Source organism: Phoenix dactylifera, unplaced genomic scaffold, assembly GCF_009389715.1.
Source record: "Phoenix dactylifera cultivar Barhee BC4 unplaced genomic scaffold, palm_55x_up_171113_PBpolish2nd_filt_p 000007F, whole genome shotgun sequence".
NCBI lineage: Eukaryota > Viridiplantae > Streptophyta > Magnoliopsida > Arecales > Arecaceae > Phoenix > Phoenix dactylifera.
Genome location: NW_024067666.1, coordinates 1216201 through 1229593, shown reverse-complemented (window position 1 = coordinate 1229593; position 13393 = coordinate 1216201). Strand labels below are relative to the sequence as shown.

Below are 13393 nucleotides of genomic sequence, written 5' to 3'. Positions count from 1 at the left end.
AAATCAATTTATATACCATACAAAATTCCATTTAATTCCATCCCCCCTTTTCAATTTCGTGTATACTCTGTTGCATTTGTAGGGATCTCGTGAAATCTATGTACGCCTTTCTTTCGTTAAATTTCTTTATTTGGGTTTTGGGGCATTGGATCGGACAACATCAGATCTCTCTCTCCCTCTCTGTGTGTGTGAGTGATTAGTTGATAAAATTATGTTATTCAAAGAATTCTCAAGAACGCTTCAAAAAGATTATTCTTTAAGTGAAAAGGAAAGACCAATCTGAATATTATGCGGGAAATAAAATCAGCAATTGTTCTGCCATATCAATCTTTTGCATTTATTCAGGTTTCATTCATTTTGATTACGGCTTCTTATTCTGCGTTGCGTGTTCGTTTTTGTTGCTATAGTTTGCATCCGGACCGATTGCCTAGAACTTGTCGTGAGCATAACTTTGGTTTCTTTTTTCCCCCATACCTTCTTGTTTTATGTACCTAATTTAACATTGAGATTTTCCGTAGGCACAATTAAGAGCTGCCACTCTGCAAGAAGAAAATGCTGCATATGAAAAGGCTATATCAAACTGCCAGAATCAAACTTTCTGAAGCAACCAACAGATTTTTATATTAGGTCTAGGATCCTACTTTATCTGTGGCATTAGCTGATTTTTTCCACTAGTTAAATATCTATATAATGCTTGTTTGAACTAGTACGTGAATGGACTATTCCTGTTGCATGCTCTAGATTTTTGGATAATATATGGGAGAGAATGTAAAACAGAAAGAGAATTATAAGTAATGCTGATTACTTCCACCTCAGTATTTCTGCTAGGTATTCATATCTTAGAAAAGGTTGTGTAAAGTTTAGCCTTAGAAACTTTTAAAATCCTCATTCGTGAATCCCACACTGTTACCAGGCAGAGTTTCTTTCAACCGCCGATGTTTGCATGACATTGGGCATACTCCAAACCCATATGAGCAGGCATTATCAATTATTGGAAGAACTCTATCTGCTTTTGATGAGGATAATCTTATTCCTTGCTTTGGATTCGGAGATGGTTAGTGTCGCTCTAGCTTGTAGAAAAAGGTCTACTTAATTTTGCTACAAATTTCAAGGTTACCTTTCTAAAACTGTCTGGGGATTCTTGTTATTGTTTCTATATTGCAGCATCCACACATGATCAGGAGGTATTCAGTTTTTATCCAGAGAACCGACCATGTAATGGCTTTGAGGAAGCACTACAAAGATATAAAGAATTAGTTCCACATCTTCGATTAGCTGGTCTGTACGATGCTCTTACTTACATGCTATTTTTTTGTCAACCTCATATAGATCATTGTGAAGTTCCTATTTGGTCATGACTCTGGACCTTCTTGACAGGACCAACATCCTTTGCACCAATAATTGAAACAGCCATCGGCATTGTAGATAATAGTGGTGGCCAATATCATGTTCTTCTTATAATAGCAAATGGACAGGTCAGCTATTTAAGATGCTTCTCTTTTTAATTTTTCGTTGTTATTTTCCCTATCCATAGATTTTTATTTTATGCAATAAAATAGCACTAATTTGAGATAGTAAAGCCTTTTTATTTGTTTTTTAATCATATATTTACTGTTAATTATTTACGGTTAATTATGCATATGAAGAGTGGTCATTTTATGATTTGGTTTTATGCAGTTGGTGAACTTTACAGAGATCATGTCTAGAAATATTGCCAACAGCAGAAAGGAGACAGAGTTCGCGCTTGCATCATTGATGGAAATCCCATCACAATATAAAGCAATAATAGACCTTCAACTTTTGGGGTATTAGGATGATGTTTCTGATTCATGATTCTGATTAAACAATGTTTCTGTTGTTCAAGTTATTTTCTTTTTGTTCCCCAGTAAACGAAGAGGAACACCAGAAATGACTGCTCTCCCTCCACCAATTAAAAGTAATGGTTCATCATATTCAAATCCAAAATACTCACACTCAAGCAGCTTGGAGCAAGGTGCTGGAGTTCATAAAAGGGCGTCAGCCATTCCATCAGAGAGTTCTCTAGAAGAGAAACAAGTAAATAAATTAATTTACATATATGGTTTTCTAGTGGTTTTTGACATCTTGTTTGCTTTTCAGGCTGATTGCCCTGATGCATTAGCTCTGCAACTCCTAAAGCTTAAAAGATATTTAAACATTGTGTATGGTTTAAATGATGCCTAGTGCCACGTCTGTTCTTTCTTAACTTAGTAGTCATTTCTTGCCTGTTCTTTGCTGCAGTGCATGTACATTTAATTATCTCAAGCCAGTTAATGAAATCTACATTTCTTTCCAAATTAGGCATTTTGCCTAAAGGAATCCAAAGCCTGGAGAGATGCTATCTAAGCAAAATATTCCTTTCAACATCCATGGTGCTCCTATCATTTTGCCTACTTCCTATGAAGATATGGTTCAAAAATACCAGGTTTGCCGCTGAAACTTTAGATTTCTTAATTTACACCGTATTTCTGCACTGCTAATATAATCTCACATTTTTCACCATGAAGTGTTTGGATCTTCACCATGTTTCCTGCTACAGGCCGCGTTGCAATTGCTTGGAGCTTTCCTGCTTCAGTTTGTGTTGCTGCAATCAGGGTGTTTCATGCTTCAAACCACAATGTTGTAGCTGGGGATTCCCCTGCTCCAAACTACAATGTTGTGGTTGGGGGTTTCCTTTCTCCAGACCATGCTGTGTCCTTCCAAGCCTCTCCTGCCCTAAGTACTCCTGTGGCTGTATCTTATCCTGTCCAAGATGTACAGAGGTACGCCTGTGCCCAAGATGCACCAAACCTGGCTGTACTACCGGATGTCTATGTTAGGTTAGATCATGGCATTGTATTCCTTTTGTATCAGTCTGGTTCTTTAGCATGCCATATTATTATTCTATTGGAATTCTGAATCATAATATGTTCAAGATTAAAATTTTTGTCCAGTTATCAGTCTCACAAGTTTACTAGAATTTGTTGTTTTCCTTTCAGTTCAGTTTCGTTTCAGAAGCATCATCTATGACTATTAACAATTTTCAGTTTAGGGAGGATTTGTTTTTCTATGTGGATAACCTTTACAAGCTCTAGATTTCCAAGAAGATTAGCAATGAAAAAAAAAGAAGCTAGGACAATATTATCTACGCTATGTGGCTTGTGACAGATCCATAGCCCACCTGATCAATGTAAATGATTGAGTTGTCAATATCCTGCTTTAGATTTTATGTCTAGGTCTTTTTTATGTGGATGGATAAAAATGCAGAGAGGTATGTCGTGTGATACCATGAACGTAGACAAATAATGAGTTTTGTAAACATTTCTTATCTTGTAATCAGTGTTCAAGTCTGCACCATGAAGTGTTTGTAATACAGGTTCGTATTTTTATTTACATTCGTATTTTTATTTTTTTTAAAAATAGCAATCCCGACGCTTTAAAGCGTTGGTAAATAAAAGTTGTGGCTCACCTATGCCGACGCTTTAAAGCGTCGGTAAACTGTACGCCTACGCCGACGCAAAAAAAAGCGTCGGGAAAGATACATTTGCCGACGCTTTAAAGCGTCGGCGAAAACCCAGAACTGGGTATGCTTTGGGCTTTCCTGACGCTTTAAAGCGTCGGAGAATGTTGTTTTTGCCGACGCTTTTACTAGCGTCGGGGAAGCCCTGTTTTTGCCGACGCTTTATCTTAGCGTCGGCAAAAACTTTTGCCACTCCGGTATCGCCGACGCTTTTGCGACGCTTCTGTTTAGGTCGAGGGAACTTTAGCCGACGCTTATAAGCGTCGGCAAAGATTATAAAAAGCGTCGGAAAAGATGAATTTTCTTGTAGTGTGAGTTTCCTCTACTTTCCTCACCGTCCATCATCATTCATCTCTTTGCTCCTCACTTCTCAGCTCGGTAGGCGGCAGCTCCTCTAACCGGATGCACTTAGAGAGAAGAAAGAGAAAAATCATTTGATTTAGTTCTCTTTCTTTTATTTATTGTTTCTGTTTATATGTTATTATTGTTATTATTATTTTTTTATGAAAATGTGTTTGGGACTTGAGAGGAGGGTTGAATGTTATGCTTTCAAGTATTTAAATGAATTGGCATCTAAATTTGATTGGTTTTGTTTTGGCCTTAAATAGGCTTTGTATGGCATGCTTATGTACTAAATATGTAATTTGACTGGTTGTTTATATTTTTCTAGAAATGTCAAATGGCCAACATGAAATCGATCAACATGCCTCTACAGCTTATAGTGCAAACGAACTTGCTGAATTGGAAAGTATTTTTGATAAAGATGATGCAATGGATGAAATGAAAGAAATGGGTATAGAACAATCTTGGGATGACCCAAACAGGAGGAAGAGATCTGAGGTGTGGACTGAATTTGAAATCGTAACAGTAGATGGTAACACAAAGGCAAAATGCAATTATTGTAGTGCTAAATTAGCATGGAAGAAGGGGGGTGCCACAACTCATCTCAAAAGACATTTAAATGCTTGCATGCCTCGAAAACTTTTAAGTCTAGCGGAGACAAAGAGTTAAAACAAAGCTTATTGTCGTTTGATGTTACTCAAGGTCATGCAATGCTAGCAACTTACAAGTATGATAAAGACAAGATAAGAGAGATTCTTGCAAAGATGTTTATAGTGCATGAGTATCCTTTTAGGATGGTGGAACATCAGTTCTTTGTTTTATTCTGTAAAGCTCTTAACCCAAAATTTGAGCTAATAAAGCGGGTTACTTTAAGGAGTGACTGCATGAAAATGTTTGCAATTGAGAAGTAAAAGTTGAGGTCAATGTTAAGAAATGTTGATAAAATTAGCTTAACGACTGATCTATGGACCTCAAATCAAACAATAGGGTACATTTGCCTCACTGGACATTTCTTAGATTCTGAATGGAAGTTGCAAAAGAGAATTTTAAACTTTTGTAGCTTGGCACCTCCCCACACGGGAATTGCTATTGCTGATTGTATTCTTCGGTGTCTAACTGAATGGGGGATTGAAGATAAGGTTTCTACTATTACGTTAGACAATACATCTTCGAATGACACAGCGGTCAAAGTCTTGAGGGATAATTTTGCAATCAAAGGAAAGCTTTACTTCAATGGAAAAATATTTCATATTCGCTGTTGTGCACATGTTTTGAACCTAATGGTACAAGATGGTTTAGCAGAAATACGGGATGTAATTGAGAATATCCGCGAAAGTTTGAAATATCTGAAGATGTCTCCTTCACGACTTCATAAGTTTACTGAAATTGTTAAACAGTTGAAGTTGTCAACCTCTAAAATTCTTCAACTTGATGTGCCTACTCGATGGAACTCAACATATGAAATGCTAGAGTCAGCATTGGAGTTCAAACCGGTGTTTCCAATGTACAAGGAAAGAGACTCCAACTATAAATGGTTACCATCCGAGGAGGACTGGATACGAGCTACAGAGGTTTCAAAATTTTTGGAAGTTTTTAATGAAGTCACAGAAGTATTCTCAGGACGTCAATATCCAACTTCAAATTTGTTCCTTAATGAAATTTGGAGAGTGAAGGAGAAATTAAATGATATGTCCTCGATACTAGAGATTTTGTGATGCGCATGACTCGAAGAATGAATGAAAAATTTGACAAGTATTGGGGAGACTGTAACTTACTAATGGCAATTGGAGCAATTTTGGATCCTCGCTATAAAATGCAGCTCATTATATTTTGTTTTCCAAAAATTTATGGTGAGGATGTTTTTCAACGCCATATTGATGATGTTCATGAAGCTTTAGATATGTTTTACAAGGAATATGTATCTTCAGATGGACAAATAGATGTTGATGCTAGCAATATCCCTAGTACCTCCTCCAAATTGAAAAGAAAAAGAAGGGCTAATCATGCCTTTCATATGTGGGCTGAACAACATAGGAATGTTATTCCTTCAAATAAAACTGAGTTGGACATATATCTAGAAGAAGATATTTGTAAGCCTGGTGATGAAGACTATGACAAGTTTGATGCTTTGAATTGGTGGAAAGCCAACACTCTAAAATTTCGTACTCTATCAAAGATGGCTCGGGACATACTATCCATTCCTATTACTACTGTTGCTTCAGAGGCTGCATTTAGTGCTGGAGGTAGAGTGCTTGATCAATATCGTAGCTCTTTGAAGCCTGAGACTGTAGAAGCTTTGATTTGTACTGGAGATTGGTTGCATCATGAGCTTGGATTGGAGCAGTCATCAAATGTAAGTATCATTTATAGTATTTAATATATCTTTTAGTAGTTAGTTTTTTAATTTATAATTTCTGGTTTTTTGTTTAATTTACAGGTTGATGAAGAGTTTATGCAATGGAATACAGAGACTGGTCTAAGCTAGATTACTTGAGAACTTGAGATTTATTATGTTTATTGTGCTTCTTGAACTCTTTTGTAGAACTTGATTTGTATTGGATGTTTTTTAGTTTGGCGGGGTTTCACTTCGACACTTGGACCATTTAAATTCTCTTTGATTGTCATTGCTTTTGTGCTTGGATGTGGTTAAATTCTCTTCTCTTTGATTGTCATTGCCTTTGTGCCATCGAATTCTCTAGAGCAAAGATTCTGTGAAGCTGTGAGTGGTTTCAATTTGAAGCAGATTCATGCCCTTGATCTCAAAAATACAAATATTTTTGCCAGCCAACTAAAGTGCAGGCTGAACCCCCATTATGTTTAGGTTGGTGGTGAATGAGAAGATTGTCATACTTAGACTAACCATCCTCCGCATGTAACAACCCTATATATGGATGTGGGACATCAAGGGATCTTGCATGGATGCAAGCTGTTTGTGGAGCATAATTGTTTGTATGAAGCTACTTTTAAGGATCTGATGTAGCTCATAGTCATGCATCACAGGCTTGTCTAATAATCCTCCATTGAAGGATTTTAGGATATACATAATGCAGATGAGAATATGAGAGACAGGAGATTGTCTTACAGAGTAAGACATGCTTTTATGGTTACCATTATTGATTATAAGCGAGTGAAAATTCAACATTCTTAACAATTATCAGTGTATTGTGTTCTTGTACTTCTGTCTCTTTTTTCAAGAGCCTTCAATTATTCAAATTATTTCTATGCTGTTTCAAGGAAACAAGAAATAGACCACCGAGCTCGTACCGAGCCCGAGCTCGGGCTCGTTCAGGAGGTCGTAATTGAAACGAGCTTTACGAGCTCGAGCCCGAGCCTTTACTTTGCCAAGCAAGCCCGAGCTCGAGCCTAATACAGAGCTCGGTACCGAGCCCGAGCCCGAGTTCTGTGAAACGAGCCGAGCCCGAGCCTCCCCAAGCTCGGGCTCGGCTCGGCTCGTTAACAGGCCTAGTCAAAGGACAACACCATGACTACTCTGGCCATACCTTGCTATGACTGTTGACACTTTATCGTTCTTGAGAATGGACAGCACCACATGCTACCGACCATCCTTAGTTGCGCATCATTCGGTTCAGAGCCACGCCCCCTCTCATAATGAAGGCGGACAGTGCCTTTGCCACCTGAGCCTCTCCACTGGGACTGTAAATATCCCGGTCAGAAAACTTCTAAGGGACTTTTTGGCTGGACCAAATTTACCCCACTCTAACTTGATTGTCGGAGAGCCCTCACCGGAAACACCGATGAGGCTTTGTGCAGGTCTTCCGCCACCGCCGCGCAGAAGGTGGCTCCCGTCTTCTTCTAACCACCGGCGGCTTCCTCGACTTCTCCGGCGTGGTCATCCTCGAGCCAAATTTGAACCACAATTGGCGGTATCAATCGAGTTCTACCTGCATTTCTAAATCCTTCGATGAACGGAGTGGTGATCGCCAGCAGATGAGCTTTAGCTTTTTTCCTTGATGCATATCTTGTTGCTAATTTCCTGTTACCTGCACCTTTGGCTGCTAACACTAAAACCTGAAGCTACAGCAGTAGTATGCTATGTGTTTTTTGCCACCACATTGCAGTACTCTAGATGATTCTGTATATGGTTACAAGGGAAAAAATTTTATTAGAGAACCATATATCTGTGATGAAAGGAGGCCATCCTTAGTGCAACAAAAGCTGCTCTAAATTGGACGGTTTAGAATTAAATGGCAGGGAACTCGTACCGTGACTTCTAATGTTGGACAAAATGCAAGATGCTCTTTTATCTTGCCCACTTCTTTCTTGCAAGGAAACGCTGCCACCTTTCTCGCTTCAGTTCCCGTTCCAAGCCGATGCAGGCACCCGTCACCATCACAAACACTCACAAAGATTCACACTCCTCGATGAGTATGCGTGGGACGCTTGGGAATCAGACAAGCTTCGGAGTTGAAAACGATTTTGGCAATGAGAAAATGAGATTGCATTGGGTTTGGGATAAACAAATTTTGTGAAAGCAAAAAGAGTGAATTCAAGTATCGGATTTGGTGGACAAACGGGTAAAGAATTGTAGCATCACGTCTGATCAACTTGTAAAGGTAAATCATGCAGGCATTTTAGCTAAATAATTTTGATGCTTTAAACGAATGAGTACATGTTGTTATATATACTAGTATTTAGCATGCGCTCCAGGTTGGAATTTTGGTGGAATAGAAAAAATTGGGTGGATTTGCTGGTTGAGAAGAAGATAAGAGAGGATCAACTTCTTTCAAAATTGAAGGATAATGATTCATAAGTCAGGAGGCCACAAATAAAATTGCAATAAATTCTTCATAAATCGAAGCTAGGGTTGAGCTCCATGGCGGAGTGAAACGCAAGGGTCTGAAAACTCTCTTAGAATTGGAGTTATAGTAACAGATTTTAGATTATGAATTCTTTTGCCAAACTTGGCTATATTCGAGTAGGCCTCCACTCATTCTGTCAAGTCTAGATTAGATTATAGAGATTCCACATCGATGATCCGAAACACTAGATGTGATCTATCATCTCTAAATTGTTTATATATAAAAAATTATATGATTTGGAGATTTCTTGCTTATGCATCAAATAGTCAAAAAAAATTGGACAATCTAAGTAATATTAAATTATATTTTTTTATCACTTGATGCATAGGTCAAGGGTCTCTAAATTTCATGATTTTTAGTGTATAAATAGTTTAAAAATATTAGATCATATTCAATGGCCTAGATCATCGATGTGGAACCTTCATTATTCAGTGCAGATCCGATCGGATCTTTCAAGTGTAGCTAAGTCTAGCTCGTTAGATTTGCCTCTAAAATGCAACTCTTGGAAAATTAAATGCTCAATAAACAAGTCGGTGAGGAGAGGAAGACATGTTTGTGATGATCAAAACAAGAAACATACGGAAATGAAATAGTTTATACATTGTACTTTGTTCATAAAATATATACTTACATTTGCTGTTAAGGACATTTTAAGCACAATGACCCAATATCTTTCTAATTTTTAACTGTTTATTAGTTGAATTAATTTCAAATCATCATCTGATCAATATGCAAGAGAGAGATAGAGAGAGAGAGCAGCAGCAGCAGCAGCATACTAGCATTGGAACATATTCTTGTTGTGTGATAAAATAAAATGGACCATTATCAACCAAAGTTCAAAAAAGGTTGTCCAAACTTAGCTAAGTATTAAGTTGATGAAAACTGTAATACAATAAATTATAGCAGCCTTAAAATCTAACTGGTATATGTGTTTAATATTCATGAGAGTACTACACACTAGCCACTTATGAAGGTGATGCTGCTTGCTTACAAGTGCAGTGCCAATGTATACATGACTCTATTTATTCCACTCCATCCCTCCCAGAGAAGTGAAGGGAAGGCGCCAGCACAAGCCTGCCATCCCACCACCCACAAAATACAACAAAACAAGAAGAGCTGAAATGGTGATAACATCTGAGATGGTAAAGTGGAAGCACACAGCTGCGATCCCATGTCTGTTTGTGAGAAGAATCCCCAACACCTGAACTCCCACCCCACGCCACCCCTTCGCTGTGGGTTTTACGCCCTTTGATATCTTTTGGGCATGTGTTCCTCCCCTCTCGCTTGCTCTCAGCCATCCCTTCTATGTCCTCTCTCACAAGCTTCTCTGGTGCTGCTGCTAACATTTTATGTACGCTTGTCTGCGCTCTTGCTTCTCCTTCTCTTTTATCTTTTGGTGCTTGGGGCTCATAAATCCGCGCAGCTGGTGTTGCCCTGTGTTTTTGAAATTTGGGGACCCTTTGTCTCTTTCTTGTAAGCTCTGCTCCAACTGTTGTCCTTTTGGTGCTACTCTGTCTTGAGCTCTCTTTCTATTGTTATCAATGCATTCAGTAGTACCTCGCTTTACTCTACATCACACCTCTCTACATAACTCTTTGCACTTCTGCAACACCAGGCACCAGCCATCATCTATTTAATCTCCCCTGTTTCTCTCTCATCCATTAGCCTCCAAAACCCAGAGCTAGATAGAACAAGTTATAGAACAGAACAGTCACTTTTTTTCCTTCTCTTTCTCTATACTCATTCAATCATTTAGACAGTTCAGATGGGTCGCCTTCTCCACCGCACCAAGACTGGTAGACCCGTTCACCTCCTCCTGTCGTTGCTTCTTCTCTTGAGCTCTAACCAAGAAAAATACTTGGCTGAAGGTAAGCTAATTAACCACAATCAAATTTCCTTCATAGTGTTCTCCGTACTTCTCTCTCGTGAAATCTAAAACATCAGTATGTGTTGTGTTTCAGGTAGATCGTTGTTTAAGCTTCTAGAGATTGCCAACGTGAGCAGTTTTTCCTTTGGTCTTTCCCTTGTCGATACAAGTTCTTTTCATCTCCAGTCTTACGTTACGGTCATGGATTGGATGCAGGGGAGAGGAGAAGAGGTGGGGATGGCGAGAGCTTTGATTGGGTCGAGGCCACCGAGATGTGAGGGGAAGTGCACTTCATGCGGCCATTGTGAGGCAGTTCAGGTGCCTGTAGTCCCACAAGTCAGGAATGGAGGTGGCCATTTCTTCAATACAATCACTTCCAAAGGTGATGAAAGCTCCAACTACAAGCCCATGAATTGGAAATGCAAGTGTGGAGACACGCTACATAATCCATAATCCATAAGCAGAAGAAACAGGAGACAAGCCATCCTCTTTTCAAATTGTGGATAGAAACTTGAGAGGAAGTGAGATTCTTTGATCACTTTTTAGTGCTCTCTCTCTCTCTCTCTCTCTCTCTCTCTGTTCTCTTGATTGTAGAAATCACTCCTCTCTCTCTCTCCCCCACCTTGCTATAATCATCATCCCCGCTTGTTTTCTTATCAGCAGTGGGAAGTATAACTCATAACTGTTGTCCTAATTTTGTCGAGCCGCTTTGGGATGTTATAACGAGTTTTAATTTACTTTGGCTGTCAAATTCTTGTTTCAAATGCTTGATCTGTCGTTGATGTTATCAAGTAGAGAGAGAGATGTGACTATTTGAGTTTGATTCTCTACCGCTAGAATTCTTGGCATTTTCTTTAGGATGTAGCGAGAAAGTGGGAGAGAGAAGGAGATGTGACTGAGCTAGATTCTCTGCAAGTTAAAATCCCTCAGGAGATGGTGATGACATTGGCGTACAAACACGCCATTCCAACTCTATGAAATGTCATATCGATTCAGGGTCCGCAGCACCCAAACTAAATCATACGATCTTACATCCTTTATTACAAGCAAATGATGGATGATGACAAGATTTGTGGTACTAAAAAACCTCATGCGATACGTTGGCCTCGGATAAGGAATCGCCCAAGGTGGATTGGTTACTCCGCCGTGCTCTCTTACTTCCTTTCCAGTCTGTTGTGTTGGGTGTTGTGTCTTGCGTGGAGTGATACGCCATATGTTGAAGTATGTGCACTGATGAGCTTTTTTTTTTTTTTTTCATTTATGTCATATCATGTGGAGAAAGATATTAATCATCATTTTGACTTCTCCTCTTTTTAATAAATTTTTTCATATATTTTCAAAAAAAATAAAAAAGTGTAAAAAAACAAATATTTATGGAATCTAAAAATAATTAAAATAATATAGTAACAATATATCAAGACGGTGGATGGACCACGGTATCCTGAGGACAAATCGATATGGACCTTGGTTTTGGAGGGAATTGAACCAAATGATGGAGCTAGCACTCAATAATTGAGAAATTACCCAAAAACACTTCAGATGTGGCTTTCATGGCAACCTTCTGCAGTGTGGGAGAAAAAGAAGTGCAGAATTTTTCAACTTTGAAAAAAAATAAAAGAGCGCACCCAATTGAGTAAGTTTTGAGGTTTCGCATCCATCCCACGTGCCATGAACTCGCTAGAATAGGATGGTTGAAATGTCCATCCTACCGATACTTCAATCCTTGCTTGGTTATATTATTAACCTTGGTTCAACTAGAAATGCTGTAGTGCTAAAGAGGTGATGAATGTGAGGATCTATGCGGACGTATATTTAGTTCCACGTCGATTATTTGTTGGATAGATTTTGAATACCTATATAAAACTAAGAAACTCAAAAATACCTTGCGACTAGTCTTTTGGGGTGAGGTCTTAGGTTGTTACAAATAGTATCGAGCGAACTCGTCCCATAACTTATGCGGACTAAGAGACAACACGAGTTTATAGAAGCTGACCCCGGACTTCCTTCTTGGGTTTATCAGTCACATCCTTAATGCATTTTTTTCTAAATCAAAATAAAATCAAGTCTGACTTATACCAATGCGATCATGTAAACAACAGAATGGTTTGGAGAATATTATATGATCATCATCCCAGGAAAAAAAAACTGAACCGAAAAAAGGCCTTCATCCCAACTGTCTGGGCTTATAGACAGAGTAAAATGCCACTCATGTCTCCACGTCTCAAGATAACTTGTGTCTCCTTCGAGTCCTTGTTAGGTTTTTCTGGTAATAAAACTGTTTGACTCTTGATATCTTCATTGGTTCCTCCTACAAATAAACAGTGTAATAAGTTTTATCATGTTTGAGCAATGAGTCCCAATATTTTGTTAAGAAGAACAGGTCCCTTCTTAAGCAATACAATTCTGCCTAAAGGTATTCCTTTTAGTATATACAGATTCACAAGCAATATGCAGTCTGTCTCCTTACAACTTGGTTAGCTTTCCCCTGAAACTATAGTGAAAGGTAATGTATCTTTCTATAAGAGTGATGGTCTCAACTATGTATCAGGAAATCAGACAGGTAGATAAATTATTGTTCTAATGATACAAGCACTTACCCCATAGCTTCATCCTCTTATAATCAATTTGTTATTGGACTCAGCAACGACAGAACCTATTTTTCGCACAAATAAACAACCTCAAAGCAATTTGTTACTCTAACTTGTTTCTAATATAGTAATTCAAATTTACTCTTCCACCTTAGAATGAGTCTATTTCAGCATCATACTTACCTGCCAATGCCCATACTTGATTCAATTTAATTTAAATACGGCAATGTCTTGATGCATGAAACCTCTCAACAGCAAG

The 13393-nt window shown here is 38.5% G+C and overlaps 3 protein-coding genes and 1 long non-coding RNA gene across 5 annotated transcripts; all 4 read left to right on the top strand.

Moving 5' to 3' along the window:
• The first annotated feature begins 653 nt into the window (after positions 1-653).
• LOC113461962 (E3 ubiquitin-protein ligase RGLG1-like) lies at positions 654-2950 on the top strand. The gene is made up of 8 exons (XM_039115715.1): positions 654-828; positions 914-1054; positions 1165-1278; positions 1378-1475; positions 1678-1805; positions 1887-2055; positions 2260-2443; positions 2558-2950. Exons 1-7 carry the CDS (start codon positions 795-797, stop codon positions 2272-2274), a joined length of 699 nt encoding a protein of 232 aa, XP_038971643.1. The 5' UTR covers positions 654-794; the 3' UTR covers positions 2275-2443; positions 2558-2950.
• A 1089-nt stretch (positions 2951-4039) lies between these two features.
• Positions 4040-6448, top strand: LOC120104496 (zinc finger BED domain-containing protein RICESLEEPER 2-like). Its single transcript, XM_039115714.1, has 2 exons — positions 4040-6212; positions 6297-6448. The coding sequence occupies exons 1-2, from the start codon at positions 5574-5576 to the stop codon at positions 6342-6344; spliced, it is 687 nt and encodes a 228-aa protein (XP_038971642.1). The 5' UTR covers positions 4040-5573; the 3' UTR covers positions 6345-6448.
• A 93-nt stretch (positions 6449-6541) lies between these two features.
• On the top strand, positions 6542-7016 carry LOC120104497. The gene is made up of 2 exons (XR_005506886.1): positions 6542-6578; positions 6681-7016. It is a non-coding gene; the product is annotated as an uncharacterized LOC120104497 (long non-coding RNA).
• Positions 7017-9582: 2566 nt separating this feature from the next.
• Positions 9583-11240, top strand: LOC103697468 (EPIDERMAL PATTERNING FACTOR-like protein 2). Of its 2 annotated transcripts, XM_017840681.2 has the most exons (3): positions 9591-10547; positions 10641-10675; positions 10763-11240. In XM_017840681.2, exons 1-3 carry the CDS (start codon positions 10445-10447, stop codon positions 10997-10999), a joined length of 375 nt encoding a protein of 124 aa, XP_017696170.1. In that variant the 5' UTR covers positions 9591-10444; the 3' UTR covers positions 11000-11240. The 2 variants fall into 2 exon arrangements, with proteins under 2 accessions (XP_017696169.1, XP_017696170.1); XM_017840680.2 differs by having other exon boundaries at positions 9583-10547; positions 10641-11240.
• Positions 11241-13393: the final 2153 nt, after the last annotated feature.

Coding starts and splice junctions, on each gene's coding strand:
- LOC113461962 (XM_039115715.1), top strand. CDS start 795: ATGCTGATTACTTCCACCTCAGTATTTCTGCTAG. Junction 1,055..1,164: donor TTGCTTTGGATTCGGAGATG/GTTAGTGTCGCT, acceptor TCTATATTGCAG/CATCCACACATGATCAGGAG. Junction 1,279..1,377: donor TCCACATCTTCGATTAGCTG/GTCTGTACGATG, acceptor CCTTCTTGACAG/GACCAACATCCTTTGCACCA.
- LOC120104496 (XM_039115714.1), top strand. CDS start 5,574: ATGCGCATGACTCGAAGAATGAATGAAAAATTTGACAAGTATTGGGGA. Junction 6,213..6,296: donor GATTGGAGCAGTCATCAAAT/GTAAGTATCATT, acceptor TTTAATTTACAG/GTTGATGAAGAGTTTATGCA.
- LOC103697468 (XM_017840680.2), top strand. CDS start 10,445: ATGGGTCGCCTTCTCCACCGCACCAAGACTGGTAGACCCGTTCACCTC. Junction 10,548..10,640: donor AGAAAAATACTTGGCTGAAG/GTAAGCTAATTA, acceptor GTTGTGTTTCAG/GTAGATCGTTGTTTAAGCTT.